The sequence below is a fragment of the Drosophila suzukii genome (assembly GCF_043229965.1).
Source record: "Drosophila suzukii chromosome 2 unlocalized genomic scaffold, CBGP_Dsuzu_IsoJpt1.0 scf_2c, whole genome shotgun sequence".
NCBI classification, from domain to species: domain Eukaryota; kingdom Metazoa; phylum Arthropoda; class Insecta; order Diptera; family Drosophilidae; genus Drosophila; species Drosophila suzukii.
The window spans coordinates 17,756,611-17,773,772 of record NW_027255896.1 but is presented as its reverse complement, the minus strand read 5'-3'; the positions used below and the strand labels follow the sequence as shown (position 1 = coordinate 17,773,772).

General features: G+C 50.1%; 1 protein-coding gene across 1 annotated transcript; it reads right to left on the bottom strand.

The window, feature by feature from the left end:
* Positions 1–757: 757 nt before the first annotated feature.
* On the bottom strand, positions 758–1,944 carry LOC139354038 (uncharacterized). The gene is made up of 4 exons (XM_070998280.1): positions 1,577–1,944; positions 1,296–1,522; positions 1,177–1,234; positions 758–1,114 (listed from the first exon to the last, which is right to left on the bottom strand). Exons 2-4 carry the CDS (start codon positions 1,366–1,368, stop codon positions 883–885), a joined length of 363 nt encoding a protein of 120 aa, XP_070854381.1. The 5' UTR covers positions 1,369–1,522; positions 1,577–1,944; the 3' UTR covers positions 758–882.
* Between the last annotated feature and the right edge of the window lie 15,218 nt (positions 1,945–17,162).

Here is a 17,162-nt window from a genome sequence, read left to right as displayed (position 1 = left end):
GACGAAGATCACCGGGAATGGGATGCACATCTGCCGGAGATTGAGGTGGCCATCCGAAACTCTGTCCACTCAGCCACAGGGGAAGCGCCGTTCTTCACCGTTTTCGGCCATCACATGTTCCTCAACGGTTCCAGCTACAAACTAGCCAGACGACTCAGGTCTCTGGTCGATCATGAAATGGCCGGAATGCAGACCAAGGACAAGCTTCGGGTAATCCACGCCAAGGTGCAGAAGCAACTGGAGGGTGCATACCAGACGAGCCGGCAGCGCTACGATAAGCGAGCCCGTACGCTGCTCGCCAAGCCAGGACAAGAAGTCTTCCGCCGCAACTTCGTGCTTAGTGATTTCAGCAAATCTTTCAACGCCAAGTTTGCTCGAAAGTTCCTTAAAGCCAGGGTGGTCAAATCCGTCGGCAGCAATGCATACTTGCTGGAGGACCTCCAAGGCCGCAGTCTGGGAGTATATCATGCCAAAGACATCCGGTTGTGACCTGAAAAAAAGGACAAACAAAGTATACGAGCATCGCGATCACATCTGCAATACTTCCCGTAATGCGTGGGCCCCGCGTTAGGCGCCGATCGAACTGCAGGATGGTATCAGTGCCGTGTTGAATCCCATCGAATCTCCAAAGCTACCAATTATTTCATCGTTCTGCTGAAACTCCGGGCAGCGCCCCTCGAAAAATAAGTTGTCTTTGTGCTTAAAATTGACAAGCAGCCGGGGTCCCAATACAAAGGGCCCCGGAAAATTTATTTGGACTCTACTGACATCGCCATACTTCGACATACCTACCAGCCCGACTTGGCTGACCAGCAACCGGTGTCCGTTCGACCCGTGCCAGCGACCAACCAGGAAAGCCTTCTACGATCGACGCCGACGACGTCAACACTTCCCGGTGAGTCCGTTCCGGCGTACCGCTTCCTCTTCCTCCTCTCGGGAACTTCCAGCGGTCGCATTGCGGCGCTGAGAAGTATCGCCATTTTGTCTGGCAGCCGAATCTCGGACTGCCCGTACACCACTCACCGGAGAGCGCCGTTTTCCCGTATCGCTGCTGGCCTCCGACGGGAAGTCATCAGCCCGGGCAATCATCGCCTCCAGGCCGGCCCGACAGTGGCTGAAAATTAAGAGAAATTAAATACACGTGTACCTCGATTATATATAGTGATATCTACTTACCTGTTTGTGAGTTTATCCGGAGTTAGACCCGAGAGCCTTATTTGTCCTCGTTGTTTGCCTAAAATTAAAAAGGTCGCGAGCATTAGTTAAATGGTATAGTTTACAGTGCAGTTACGTACCTTTTTGGCCTGTCCCTTCTTTTCCCTTGGAGCTCCTCAGGATTAGGTGGCCATACGCACGCGCATCGCGCATGTTCCCTTGAGGCCCGCGTTTCCATGCGAGCTCTACCAATACATGGCTGGTAGAGCATAATTCCCGCGGCGCCTGTACCCTTTCCCAGCAAAACCAATCCTCTGCTTTGACCGCGTAAATATCCGAGACGGCGGCCAGGTTTCGGTCTTAGAGGCTGAGGAAGGATAAATCTATTAAGAGGAGAATGTATATGAACGATTGTACTTACCATATTTATTAAAACCTTTGTAGTACACACGATGTGTGAGTAATCTTTCCCAGTGGGGGATATGGAACCGCCGTAGTCGCGAGGAGGGGGCTCCTGCCGACAGAGAATGGGTGGTGCCCTGCAGCATCTCGAGGGCACCCATGGTTGGGTGGGAGCGCTTGGCTAGGTCACCGATAGCCACCAAATGTAATCAATTTTCCCGACAATAATTGTAAATTTTGCTTTGTTTACGTTTTTGCCCTTAGTGATGACCGATAGATTAGTAAAGTGAGACCGCGAAGTTATCGATACTTATGTTGCGAGCTGTGGCATTAGGGGTACTCTGCCCTGAAGACGACTGAGCTAGCGGCACTGCCACCGACAAAAAGCAGTTCGTAACAAACTAATTAAACAAGAAAGGAAGTTAGCTTCGACAAGCCGAAGCTTATATACCCTTGCAGCTATAATTATTAAATTTAAAAGCACAAAAAATTATATTCCCAATAGTATAAGATAATATGTCAAAAAACACCGAAGCTATAATTTATTTCATGTTGTTTTCCTACCAATTTTCCGATCGTTCCTATGGCAGCTATATGATATAGTCGTCCGATTTTGATCAAATTTAGTTCGAAATTCAGAACTAATAAAAAAATGTTATTTCCAAGCGTAGGAGGTTATATGTTAAGGAACACCGAAGCTATAATTTGTTTCATATTATTTTCCCACCAATTTTACGATCGTTCCTATGGCAGCTATATGATATAGTCGTCCGATTTTGATAAAATTAAATTTGAAATTCAGAACTAATTAAAAAATGTTGTTTCTAAGCGTAGGAGGTTATATGTTAAGGAACACCGAAGCTATAATTTGTTTCATATTATTTTCCCACCAATTTTACGATCGTTCCTATGGCAGCTATATGATATAGTCTTCCGATTTTGATAAAATTTAATTCGAAATTCAAAATTTGCGAGGATGCGTGAAACACACCCTCCACATTTCGCCACTTTTATTCTTTCCGCCACGAAGGCATACAATTGGATATTACTGCACGACGGCCATTTATTTATAAGTTATAAGCATAAGTTAGCCATAAGTCGTTACGCCACGAAGGCAATTTATTTAAGTTCAAACTAGAAGCTAAGCTTATCAGATTTAAATATCGCGCGCACCAGGGCTGGAAAACCACCCAGTGTTGGTCAACCGAGGACCAACAGCTGATAGTGCCGATAGCGATAGGCGGGGGATCGATAAGAAACTGTGTTGGGAAACGGAAAAACCCGGCAAACCGAGCTTACATGCGGCCGCAAGGGCGGAAGCTCGACCTCATTCCCGAATGGCAGAAAAGGCGACCAGACCAAGGAGCGGACTTCAACCCGGAGTGGCACAGCGGCACGAGCGTCGGCACGCCGGATCCAAGGACACAGACAATAGAGATCAGACTGAGTGCGAGTAGGGGACTAGGAAAATAACTTGTGAAACTAGCGAATAATAAAGACAAAAGAGAATGAAGAAGTATGTGTCCGCGTGAATTTGTGCATTTTTCGGGAACCCACGTGCAGTGATTTGTGCCGGTTGGGAATCGTGTTGCATTAGAGAAGCTTGCTCGGTGCAAACGTCCACCCGATCGCTCACAAGGAGCATAGGAAAGGATCGCCTCTGGCCACCCTCTCCTGGGAACCCCGCCCCAAATACGGTTTAGGTAGTCGCGAGTCACGTGCAGTGATCTGTGCCGGTCGGGAATCGTGTTGCGCCAGAGACGATAACTCAGTGCAAACGACCACTCGATCGACCACAGGGAGCACAGGGAAGGGTCGCCTCCGGCCATCCTCCCCTCGGATCCCTACCCCCTACCCCAGTAGCTTGTGAGTCGCACATCCAGGGGGAACGGCCACGCCGTTCAGCTTTGTTGGTATTTTTTTATCCGGGATCGGCCCCGCCGTTCGGTTTTGTTGGTATTCTCTCAGGGATCGGCCACGCTGCTCGTTTCGCTAGAATTTTCGCCGGGAGCAGCCCCGCCCTCCACTATACCTTTCGGGTGTCGTGTTGCGCTATAATTGGTTTCATATTATTTTCCCACCAATTTTACGATCGTTCCTATGGCAGCTATATGAAATAGTCGTCCGATTTTGAAAAAATTACATTTGAAATTCAGAACTAATTAAACAAGAAAGGAAGTTAGCTTCGACAAGCCGAAGCCTATATACCCTTGCAGCTATAATTATTAAATTTAAAAGCACAAAAAATTATATTCCCAATAGTATAAGATAATATGTCAAAAAACACCGAAGCTATAATTTATTTCATGTTGTTTTCCTACCAATTTTCCGATCGTTCCTATGGCAGCTATATGATATAGTCGTCCGATTTTGATAAAATTTAGTTCGAAATTCAGAACTAATAAAAAAATGTTATTTCCAAGCGTAGGAGGTTATATGTTAAGGAACACCGAAGCTATAATTTGTTTCATATTATTTTCCCACCAATTTTACGATCGTTCCTATGGCAGCTATATGATATAGTCGTCCGATTTTGATAAAATTAAATTTGAAATTCAGAACTAATTAAAAAATGTTATTTCCAAGCGTAGGAGGTTATATGTTAAGGAACACCGAAGCTATAATTTGTTTCATATTATTTTCCCACCAATTTTACGATCGTTCCTATGGCAGCTATATGATATAGTCGTCCGATTTTGATAAAATTAAATTCAAAAAAATTCATAACTAATTAAAAATTTTATTGCCAATTTTACGATCGTTCCTATGGCAGCTATATGATATAGTCGTCCGATTTTGATAAAATTAAATTTGAAATTCAGAACTAATTAAAAAATGTTATTTCCAAGCGTAGAAGGTTATATGTTAAGGAACACCGAAGCTATAATTTGTTTCATATTATTTTCCCACCAATTTTACGATCGTTCCTATGGCAGCTATATGATATAGTCGTCCGATTTTGATAAAATTAAATTTGAAATTCAGAACTAATTAAAAAATGTTATTTCCAAGCGTAGGAGGTTATATGTTAAGGAACACCGAAGCTATAATTTGTTTCATATTATTTTCCCACCAATTTTACGATCGTTTCTATGGCAGCTATATGATATAGTCGTCCGATTTTGATAAAATTAAATTCAAAAAAATTCATAACTAATTAAAAATTTTATTGCCAATTTTACGATCGTTCCTATGGCAGCTATATGATATAGTCGTCCGATTTTGATCAAATTAAATTTGAAATTCAGAACTAATTAAAAAATGTTATTTCCAAGCGTAGGAGGTTATATGTTAAGGAACACCGAAGCTATAATTTGTTTCATATTATTTTCCCACCAATTTTACGATCGTTCCTATGGCAGCTATATGATATAGTCTTCCGATTTTGATAAAATTAAATTCAAAAAAATTCATAACTAATTTAAAATTTTATTGCCAATTTTACGATCGTTCCTATGGCAGCTATATGATATAGTCGTCCGATTTTGATAAAATTAAATTTGAAATTCAGAACTAATTAAAAAATGTTATTTCCAAGCGTAGGAGGTTATATGTTAAGGAACACCGAACCTATAATTTGTTTCATATTATTTTCCCACCAATTTTACGATCGTTCCAATGGCAGCTATATGATATAGTCTTCCGATTTTGATAAAATTTAATTCGAAATTCAAAATTTGCGAGGATGCGTGAAACACACCCTCCACATTTCGCCACTTTTATTCTTTCCGCCACGAAGGCATACAATTGGATATTACTGCACGACGGCCATTTATTTATAAGTTATAAGCATAAGTTAGCCATAAGTCGTTACGCCACGAAGGCAATTTATTTAAGTTCAAACTAGAAGCTAAGCTTATCAGATTTAAATATCGCGCGCACCAGGGCTGGAAAACCACCCAGTGTTGGTCAACCGAGGGCCAACAGCTGATAGTGCCGATAGCGATAGGCGGGGGATCGATAAGAAACTGTGTTGGGAAACGGAAAAACCCGGCAAACCGAGCTTACATGCGGCCGCAAGGGCGGAAGCTCGACCTCATTCCCGAATGGCAGAAAAGGCGACCAGACCTAGGAGCGGACTTCAACCCGGAGTGGCACAGCGGCACGAGCGTCGGCACGCCGGATCCAAGGACACAGACAATAGAGATCAGACTGAGTGCGAGTAGGGGACTAGGAAAATAACTTGTGAAACTAGCGAATAATAAAGACAAAAGAGAATGAAGAAGTATGTGTCCGCGTGAATTTGTGCATTTTTCGGGAACCCACGTGCAGTGATTTGTGCCGGTTGGGAATCGTGTTGCATTAGAGAAGCTTGCTCGGTGCAAACGTCCACCCGATCGCCCACAAGGAGCATAGGAAAGGATCGCCTCTGGCCACCCTCTCCTGGGAACCCCGTCCCAAATACGGTTTAGGTAGTCGCGAGTCACGTGCAGTGATCTGTGCCGGTCGGGAATCGTGTTGCGCCAGAGACGATAACTCAGTGCAAACGACCACTCGATCGACCACAGGGAGCACAGGGAAGGGTCGCCTCCGGCCATCCTCCCCTCGGATCCCTACCCCCTACCCCAGTAGCTTGTGAGTCGCACATCCAGGGGGAACGGCCACGCCGTTCAGCTTTGTTGGTATTTTTTTATCCGGGATCGGCCCCGCCGTTCGGTTTTGTTGGTATTCTCTCAGGGATCGGCCACGCTGCTCGTTTCGCTAGAATTTTCGCCGGGAGCAGCCCCGCCCTCCACTATACCTTTCGGGTATCGTGTTGCGCTAGAGCCGCTTACTCGGTGTAACGCGGATACTCTGGCCTCTTTTCCCCGCAAATCCCCGCGGCAACTCCCCGTCCAGTTTCGTTCCTATATTTTTCTACAAATTTAACTGTAGAGGACCCTGGCCGGACTGAGTTTTATCCCAGCCTATGAAAAAGGTCTTTACACTTTGGCGCCCGAACAGGGACGAATAAGGACGACTAGATATCCTTCAGGAGAGTTGGGTTTTTACCACCAACCGCATGGCCTAAAGACCCATGTCCAGTAGACGAGATTTAGAGAAAGATAGGAGACCGCAGGAATAGTTAGAGTAGGGGATCTCGTAACGCTGCGCCCGCCAACGCCAACCCACTCCAGGAGCGCCACATAGCCACGTGGTCTACCATGAAGCCGTCAAACGCATACCGTGCCCCGAGCAGCGCCCACAGAGCGGCGCAGCAGCGCCCAACGAGCGCCCAGCGAGCGGCGTCAGTGCACCACCAGCGGCACCCACGTGTTTATCAGGAGCGCCCAACGATCAGCGCCGCCGCTCACCAGCCGCGCTCACCGAGCGCCATCAGGAGCGCCAATCAGCCGCGCCCACAGAGCGCAAAACCGTGCCATGAACAGTACCAACGGCACCCACAGCAGTGTCAGCCGAGCGCCATCAGGAGCGCCAACCTCAGCAGCGCACACCGAGCGGCTTCCGCGCCCTCAGTAGCGTTCAGCGCCCATCAGCAGCGCCCATCGAGCGGCGTTAGTGCCCAACAGGCGCCCTCAGCAGCGCCAACCGAGCGCCAATCACCGCGCCCACAGCAGCGCCCAGCCGCGCCCTCAGTAGCGCCAACCGCGCCGGATACGTGGTCACTAGCCACGCTACGAGCGCCACCAGGAGCGCGCAACGAGCGGCCACCGCGCCCTCAGCAACGTCCACCGCGCCGCCAGCAGCGCCGTCCACGGGGCAACGGGAGCGCCAGCCGCAACCACATCGGTCAGCCACTGCCGCACGTCAGCAGTACCTGCCGTGCGCCCCTGGTAGCGCCCAGCGCCCAGTCACGCCACTAGGAGCGCTCACCGAGTGATCCCCAGCAGAGCCATCGGCAGCGCCACCGCGCGTATGCCCAGTGACTCGGGAAAGAAAACGTCAGAGGACGCAGAATCAAAGCCAGAGGACAGGTTTTTTCACCGCATCCGGGGGTGATTCCACGACCACAAACATGGGGGTCAGGTGGATCGCCTACCGCCGGAAGGACGAGCTGCACGCTCTACTAAAAGAGTTTGGACTTGACCCGAACGGCCAAGTAGACGAACTACGACCACGATTGGCATCATCGGAGGAGGAGACCGCAGCCCGGCTCTACGAGAGCGCTTTGCCGCACTGGAGGCAATATACCCGGAAGCACCCACCCCGAGGACGTCCACCAGTCGGGCCACCTCACCGATGCCCGGAATCGAGGATCACACGTTTTCCGTGCCCTGCTTAGGGAACCTACGGAAAAGCCCTGGACGGGAGATACCGGCCGCCAACCCAGCCGCCCATCTTCCGCACAGCCCCATACCCGCGGCCGTGTTCGCCGAGAAACTGCGAGGATGGGGCGTACTTTTTGACGGACAGTCAGACCCCGTTCATTTTATAGAACGCATCGAGGAAGGTGCCACGGCCTACAATGTGAGAACGAGTGACATACCGAGGGCCGTCATTGGACTTCTCTCAGGCCGCGCCGAAGGCTGCTTCCGGGCATACCAAATGCACACCGAGCCATGGGAAACTTTCCGGAGAGAGTTTCAGGAGTTTTTCTTGCCTCCGCGGTACTACCAGAGCCTAGAAGATGCCATCCGGACCAGGCAACAACAAGTGGGCGAGCTCTTCAAAATATACGTAGTGGAATTACGTCTGATGATGCAACGCGCCAAGTACTCACTAGACCAGGAGCTCGAGCGGATCTACGAGAATTTGATGCCGGTGTAGCAGCTTTTCATACGGCGACATGAGTTCTCCTCACTAGAGGGGCTAACCCAACTGGCAACTGGGTTCGAAATCGCACGGGATCGAGACCCCGTTCGACATGCAGCCCTAATTCCAACCGCAGGCTGGAATTCCGGCAGGGAGAGCAGCGGAAGACCCACACCTCGACCCCGGAACTTTCCCGCTCCAACGCCCTCTGGACCCAGGAGGCCGGCGATATCCAACGGAACCGGAACCACCGGTTGACATCGGCCGAGCTTGTCACCGCTGCGGAGAAATTGGACATTTCACACGAGAATGCCGAAACCCACCGCTGATGTACTGCGGTAGAACCAACACCAGATACGCGGGCGACTCCTACGGCCGCAACCGCGCAATCCCCAAGCACACCCGGTACGCCGCAATCATCGCGAGGCACCAAGGGGGGGACCAAAACAGTTCCAAAGCCTGCTCCGAGGACTCACATAAAGCCAAACGCGCCAGTACGGAAGACAAGTCCTGACCCCTCGGGACCCCCGTTGTCAAGGAACCCGTCAGGCGACACCGCAAGAACCTGCATCACCACGGAGAACAGGTACGGCCTACAGCCGCAGGCGGACGCCGCCACGGCAAAGGAGAAGAACCCGTTTCGACGCCCCTCCACGAGCGCCATGTTGGCCACCACAACGGTGGAAACTCACACGCGCAAACCAGCCACCTCACCTGGGCCTCGGGAACCACAACGGAAATTTGGGGTATATCAGCTGCCAGCCCAGTCGGACGCAGCCAGCGCACGGAAGCACAACCCGTTCCGGAGCCACTGTCCCCACGGACACCTGGCCACTGTAGCGGAGGACCCAACCAGGCTACAGGTGACCGAAGAACCTCACGCCGAGGAAACCGCCCACTTTCTGCAGGGGGAGCTACAGCTTTTCGACGAGCCAAGCGGGCCAACGGAGATCGCCGAGCATACCATCACTCTCCGGGATAATAAGCCAAAACAAGCAGCGGTATTATCCAAAGAACCCCGCCATGCAGAGCATAATCAATCAGCAGTTGGACGAGCTATTACGAGACGACCGAATCGAGCCCTCCCGTAGCCCGCACAGTGCCCCGCTGGTGCTCGTGCGGAAGAAGACAGGGGATATGCGGATTTGCGTCGACTATCGACAACTCAACGCACATTCCATACCCGATGCGTACCCACTCCCACGAATCAACCACATATTGAAGCGGCTACGGAACGCCCGGTTCATCTCAACGCTCGATCTTAAGAATGGATACTGGCGGAAGGAAGCCGCGAATGCACGGCTTTCACCGTCCCTGGGCGTGGACTCTTCCACTGGAAAGTCATGCCCTTTGGACTGCATTCTGCCCCAGCAACGTTCCAGCAAGCCCTTGACAGCTTCATCGGGCCGGATATGGAACCCCACGCCTTCGCCTACTTGGATGACATCATCGTCATCGGGGCGACGTGGGAGGAACATGCCAGGAATCTCAGGGAAGTCTTCCGACGACTGCGGGAAGCAAGGTTTCGGCTGAATCAAGGCAAGTGCAAGTTTTTCCAGAAAAAGCTGGTATACTTAGGCCACTTGATCAGTGAAGAAGGCATCAGGACGGACCCAGATAAGATAGCTGCTATCCAGGGACTACGCCCGCCAACCAACGTCAAGGAACTCCGTCGCCATTTGGGCACCGCATCTTGGTATCGACGCTTCGTCCAGGATTTCGCCTCCATCGTTCAGCCCTTGTCCCGACTCCTCAGGAAGGGGGTCAAGTGGAGCTGGGAGGAGCCCCAACAGCAGGCATTTGAGACACTCAAAGCCAGACTAACGGCCGCACCGGTTCTGGCCTGCCCAAATTTTGAATACAAGTTCCAGCTTCAGACGGATGCAAGTGATGCAGGACTTGGAGCAGTCCTCACTGAGGAAAAGGTCATCGCCTACGTAAGTCGACGCCTCAAGCGAGCCGAGGAAAACTACTCCACTACCGAAAAGGAGTGCCTCGCCATAGTTTGGGCCACGCGGAAGCTACGCTGCTACTTGGAGGGCTACCAGTTTGACGTGATTACGGATCACCTCGCTCTCAAGTGGTTGAACTCGATTGACAACCCCACGGGCCGCATAGCCCGGTGGGCTCTGGAGCTGCAAAAATACCAGTTTACCGTCCTCTATCGGAAGGGCAAATACAACGTTGTCGCCGACGCCCTCTCCTGGCAACCCCTAGGGATGCTTCAGCTGCTCGCGGAACACGGAACTCAGTGCAAATGGATCCGGAGGATGCAAGAAGAAGTCCAGAGGCGCCCCAAAAAGTTTCCGGATTACACTCTGGATCACGGACAGCTGTATCGACACATCGGACACACCTCAGACGTGGGAAACAGCAACCCATGGAAGCTTTGCGTGCCTCGGGAGCAGAGACAACGAGTGCTGGAGGAATGCCACGACCACCCTTCTGCTGGTCACCTGGGCATCCGGAAGACTCGCAGACGGATTGCCCAACGATATTTCTGGCCGGGATTACATCGAGACGTTGTGCGGTACGTCACCAGCTGCTTGGTTTGCCAACAATACAAGGTGAGTCAACGCAAACCGGCGGGCAAAATGCTCACCCGCCATCCCACGGAGCCATTCGCGCTCGTCGGAGCCGACTTCGTTGGACCTCTCCCTCGGACCCGACGAGGAAATACCATGCTGCTCGTATTTATAGATGTCTTTTCCAAATGGGTCGGGATCATCCCCCTAAAGAAGGCCACAGCCGCCCAACTGGAGTTTGGATTTCGGGAAAGGATAATATCCCGCTTTGGAGCACCCAGGACTTTGATCTGCGACAACGGCACGCAGTTCACCAGCCGCGGTTTCGAGACATTCTGTCGCACTAACGGCATCAAACTGGAATACACAGCTCCCTATTCCCCGCAGCAGAACCCCACCGAACGGGCGAACCGGACCATCAAGACAATGATAGCCCAGTACGTGGACCAGGATCACAGGACATGGGAGATGCCAGAGATCTCGCTGGCCATAAACACGAGCATCTCAGATAGCACCGGTTTCAGCCCCGCCTATCTGGTGCAGGGTAGGGAACCCAGATTGCCAGGAGCCCTCTTTGATGTGGTCACGCCAGGTCTACACTCGTCGCCGTTGGACCCCACTGAGCGAGCTAAACGACATCAGGAAGCTTTCCGCACTGCGCTGGAAACCAACCAGATGGCTTCTCAGGAACAAGGCCGCCACTACAATTTGCGACGTCGCGAGTGGAGACCCCAGCTCGGGTCACAGGTTATGGTCCGCCTTCACCACCTGTCAAAGGCCAGCGAAGGCTTTAACGCGAAGCTTGCTCCTAAGTACTCGGGGCCATTTAAGGTGCTGAAGTTCCTCTCCCCGAATATCGTCAGGATACAACATATGGAAAACAGGAAGAGGCGAACAGCAGGAGTAGGCGACCTGAAGGAGTACCACCAACGCAGCGACCAACTAGGGGACCCGGAAGAAGCCACCGGAGAGAACGCGTGCCCAACATAAGGGAATCGACGAATGTACCCAAAGCATCGTAGTAATATTTTTAGTAGAAAACTAGGTTAAGCTGAGAGTTGTACCCACTAGATAAGTCGATCCTCGCACTCAGGCAGGGCAAGTAAGGAACGTAGGCCTAGGCTAATTTTCTAGCGATCTACAGATCGGAACTACAGCAACAGGATGGAGCCCTTCTACCCAAACTTCGTCGCAGGGGTCTACCAACCGGTCGACCACCATGACTCGGACATGGATACCAACGACGGCGCACCCCCCAGCCGGGACTCGGCCCTGTCAGACCGGAGCCCCACACCACCCAGCTTCAGCCCAATCCTCAGCCTTCAGTCACGCGAAGCTCGTAACGGCGACTCCATCTCCACCGTGCCGTGGTCGCCGGACGCAAGCATCGCAGTTAGCGGCGAGCCACCTGCGGCGTTTGCAGCTGGAGCATCGGGGGACGAGCGAGGAACCGGACCTGCAATTATTCCTCAGCGGGGAAGAGTAGGAGGAGGTCCTGCAAGCCCTCCGGGAGTGTCCGGACGCTGGACAAGTCATGGAGGAGGCCCAGTGGATCGTCGCCCCAGTCGGCTGGAGGGTAGACACCCACCAGCGATGACTGTCTACAGCCCTAGTCGCATCCACCCAGGAGCAGGATCGACGGAGGGTGCGCTACCTGCGCCAGATCGAGGGTCATCGGTTCCAAGTCACCATCACCGCCGGGCAGGAGGTGATCGCTTCCCTCCACCATAATCACGCCGAAGAAAGGGGGTGGTGTGGGGATGCGTGAAACACACCCTCCACATTTCGCCACTTTTATTCTTTCCGCCACGAAGGCATACGATTGGATATTACGGCACGACGGCCATTTATTTATAAGTTATAAGCATAAGTTAGCCATAAGTCGTTACGCCACGAAGGCAATTTATTTAAGTTCAAACTAGAAGCTAAGCTTATCAGATTTAAATATCGCGCGCACCAGGGCTGGAAAACCACCCAGTGTTGGTCAACCGAGGGCCAACAGCTGATAGTGCCGATAGCGATAGGCGGAGGATCGATAAGAAACTGTGTTGGGAAACGAAAAAACCCGGAAAACCGAGCTCACATGCGGCCGCAAGGGCGGAAGCTCGCTCTCATTCCCGAATGGCAGAAAAGGCGACCAGACCTAGGAGCGGACTTCAACCCGGAGTGGCACGGCGGCACGAGCGTCGGCACGCCGGATCCAAGGAGTAAGTGGGACACAGACAATAGAGATCAGACTGAGTGCGAGTAGGGGACTAGGAAAATAACTTGTAAAACTAGCGAATAATAAAGATAAAAGAGAATGAAGAAGTATGTGTCCGCGTGAATTTGTGCATTTTTCGGGAACCCACGTGCAGTGATTTGTGCCGGTCGGGAATCGTGTTGCACTAGAGAAGCTTGCTCGGTGCAAACGACCATCCGATCGCCCACAAGGAGCATAGGAAAGGATCGCCTCTGGCCACCCTCTCCTGGGAACCCCGCCCCAAATACGGTTTAGGTGGTCGCGAGCCACGTGCAGTGATCTGTGCCGGTCGGGAATCGTGTTGCGCCAGAGACGATTACTCAGTGCAAACGACCACAGGGAGCACAGGGAAGGGTCGCCTCCGGCCATCCTCCCCTCGGATCCCTACCCCCTACCCCAGTAGCTTGTGAGTCGCACATCCAGGGGGAGCAGCCCCGCCCTCCACTATACCTTTTGGGTGCCGTGTTGCGCTAGAGCCGCTTACTCGGTGCAACGCGGATACTCTGGCCTCTTTTCCCCGCAAATCCCCGCGGCAACTCCCCGTCCAGTTTCGTTCCTATATTTCTCCACAAATTTAACTGTAGAGGACCCTGGCCGGACTGAGTTTTGTCCCAGCCTATGAAAAAGGTCTTTACACTATCAATTCATTCCTCCTGGGGCACCCCATATGGGCGGCCTATGGGAAGCTGGTGCCAAGAGCTTCAAGACCTTGTTTTACAAGTCCACCGCTACACGGAAGTACACCTTTGAAGAGCTATCCACCCTCCTATCGAAAATTGAAGCTTGTCTGAATTCCAGACCGCTACCTCCCATGTCCGAGGATCCAACTTGTCGGCGGACCTCTTCTGTCCATAGTGGAACATGAACCGGTGGAGGCACTTAAAGCCTCTCCCTTAACAATTTCGCACTCAATGGAAGGATTAGTACCCTAAGGAGCTCCAAAAGCGCAACAAGTAAAACTTTCCCAGAAAACTTCTTAGAAAATCTGCGCGTCGGTGACATGGTCGTCATTAAGGATGACAATTTGCTCTCAAATGAGTGGCGGCTCGGAAGAATAGACTCCATTTTTCCGGGAACCGATGGCAATGTCCGCGTAGTCGACTTTCGTACGGCACGCGGCATTGTCAAACGTCCAGTGACCAAGGTGGTTCTTCTTCCAGGAGAGCCGTTCAAAACTACCTAGTAACGAGCTGCGGTTCCCATAGACCTTAGTCCGTAACCATCATCCACGTCATTGTTAATCAGCCCTGTTTGTTTTTTTTCTTATCCACACTTTTATCAGGAAAATGGCTCCCCGTCCCGTAGCGCTCAGGCATTGGATAGCAGACGTACGAGAGGTATTCAATCCTACCGATGCCGAGTCTGCCGCGTAATCCATCCTCTTCGGAAGTGTCATAGGTTCCTAAACCTGAGCGCAGAGAAGCGCTTGCGGGCAATTCTCATAAACAAGTACTGCGCAAACTGTCTCGCACTCGAGCACTCCACTGGGACCTGTCGTAGCGGTGACCGGTGTAGAACGTGCGACCGGAACCATCACACGCTGCTCCACACGCACGAACACGTTTCCCGGAAAAAGTCCGGCTCCCAGCAACAGCCCGCTTCTCTGCAGCGTTCGCGCCGGCAAGATCCGCCAACTCGCAAACGCTTGCCCCTCCACCGCGCTCAGCATCCTCGACACCAGCTCCGTCGCTCGCGGCAATTCTCCCACGTCATAGCGTCAACATCCTCTCGACAGCTTTGGCAATCGTCGACCGCCGCACTCATCGATCCGTGCACCCCGACAAGCTCCATCGATGCATCCATGGCCCCCGCGTTTCGTTTACCGACAACCAACATGGGAGATGAGAGCATTTGCACGGCGACGATTCAATCGAAGGTCGACGAGGCGATCAAGCTGGAGGTGGTCCTCAAGATCGATCCGAACGTACGCATCCGCACTCCATTCCTCCATTCCATTCCTTTTGCACGGGTGCGGGACAAAAAATAAGGTACCCGTTGCCAGCACCTAGATGCTTATATTTGGAATGTGCCTGAATGCACCAACTAAACACACTGTGGCCCGCATTAATTCAGAATGCGCCTGTACCCAGGAATGCACCTATGTGCATCAATATAATACATTCTGTACGCACATTGTTTTAAAGCACCTATATGATCAAAAAAATGAATTCCGCCCCTGAAAGCTGTACCCAGGAATGCACCTATACGCGTTAAAAATGTAATATATGTTGGCTTTCCCAAGGAATACATAATGCAGAATTTCAATTTTAATTTTTTTGGTTTATTTTTCTAATTATGAACACAAATACTTTTAATCCGAATCGCTCTCCTATCTCCTATTCAAATCCAAGCATATCACGAACAAAAAGTACAACAAAGTTTAACCGAACCCTTAACATCAACCAACGGAAATGTATCACATACGACGACGACGATGAGATGTCCACCAGCTCTATCAGTTAGCCACGTTGGGAACAGTACCAGGCGCTCAGTAGCACCCATTGCATATGCGAATTGCTGATCAGCATATTATATGTCTCACTAACTCACCGACTCAACGGCACACTCACCCGCCAATGCAGTCAGCACATTTTGCAGTGTCAGCCGAGCAAACTACACAAACTGCTACCATAATCAAAACTCCCTGACCTACCTACCTACCTTGGAAGATAGCTTACTACACTAATCATTACACTAAACTTCGGCTTTTTAAGTAGTATATATACATGTACCAAATGAAGAATAAATCAGTTATCAACGCATCTCATAACTCCGCGGTTCTACTTCCAACCTTGGGAATAGGGCTCGTAATACACTATCTCCACTAGCAGCTAACCTACGCTAGCTCAACCTCAGCGCAGTTCCGAATCGCCTGCGGTCCGGCATCGCAGTAACCATCGTTACCATTGCCGCGACGCGATCGTCCTGCCAGCAAAGCGTCCCCGTGCCAGCGACAAGTGCTCATTACCCCCTTGTCCCGCGGAGTGACCCAGAAATGTCTAACCGAAGTTAGGCACAAACAATCCCTATCCCAGTAAACTTTGAAATTTACCACACATTATCCAGCGTAGCCAAATACGGAGTCGCCTTACTAATTCACAAATCACTGCAACACACGCAAATCCCTACAGGGCATATATTCGATGCCATTCCTCTTGAAGTTCATTCAGCCAAAAAATGTATTATATTCGCTTCGTACATTCCCTTAAATTAAAAGTTCACTCAAAGTTACTTGGAAACAATACACCATCCTTAATCACAGGCGACTTTAACAGTTGGAATAGCTTGTGGGGATCACCCAAGAACAATAAAAAAGGAAACACGCTAGGAAAATTCATACACAACAGCAACTATTTAATCCTAAACAATGGAAAACCCACACATTTCTCCACACATAGCTTATACACGCACTTTGACTTAACTCTCTGCTCTCCAGATCTTAAAATTCACATTACCTTCAAAATTAGCAACACTGCAAGGAAGTGATCACTTTCCCATTGTTATACAAATACAGAATAAAAAAACCGGATTTATTATGAACCTAGCAAATTGGGATAAATACGAAACACTAACGAACAACTTTAACATTAGCTTACCAATAGCATCCAACACCAACAAAGAAGCTAGTAACATAGATAAAATAATTTTACAGAGTGCATACAAAAGCATCCCCCAAAACAAAGCCCCTAAACAGAACTACAACGTAGTTGGTGGAATAAAAACTTAAAATCCTTAAAAAAATAGAAAAAAGCACAGCTTGGAGAACATTTAGCAGAAATATGAGCACTCAAAATCTTGTAAACTTTAAACGAAATATCGCGCTGTACAGAAGGGAAATTAGAATTTGTAAAAAGAAAGAATAAATATTTAACATTTAGCATCGGCCAAACACTAAATGTGAATCTATCTGAATTAAAATTACATAAGGCAACTTATATTCATTCTATTAAAAACTACAGTTCAAAGCACACCTTTACAGATCAGGGGGATATAGCCATCGCATTTCCAAGCATTTGTCTCTCCGTTCAAAAAGCAGCAGTTTCTCGACTCTTTTTCTACAAGCTAAAAACGATATACACAAAAACGCAGAATTCATGGAACAAAACAAAAATTTCATTGAATTTTCTGCAGCCTTAAATAGCTTT

Bases quoted from the DNA above. Each gene is read 5' to 3' on its own strand.
- LOC139354038 (XM_070998280.1), bottom strand. From the start codon at position 1,368: ATGCGCGATGCGCGTGCGTATGGCCACCTAATCCTGAGGAGCTCCAAG. The intron at 1,235-1,295 runs GTACGTAACTGC...TTTTAATTTTAG, and splicing joins AGAAGGGACAGGCCAAAAAG to GCAAACAACGAGGACAAATA. The intron at 1,115-1,176 runs GTAAGTAGATAT...CTTAATTTTCAG, and splicing joins CCGGATAAACTCACAAACAG to CCACTGTCGGGCCGGCCTGG.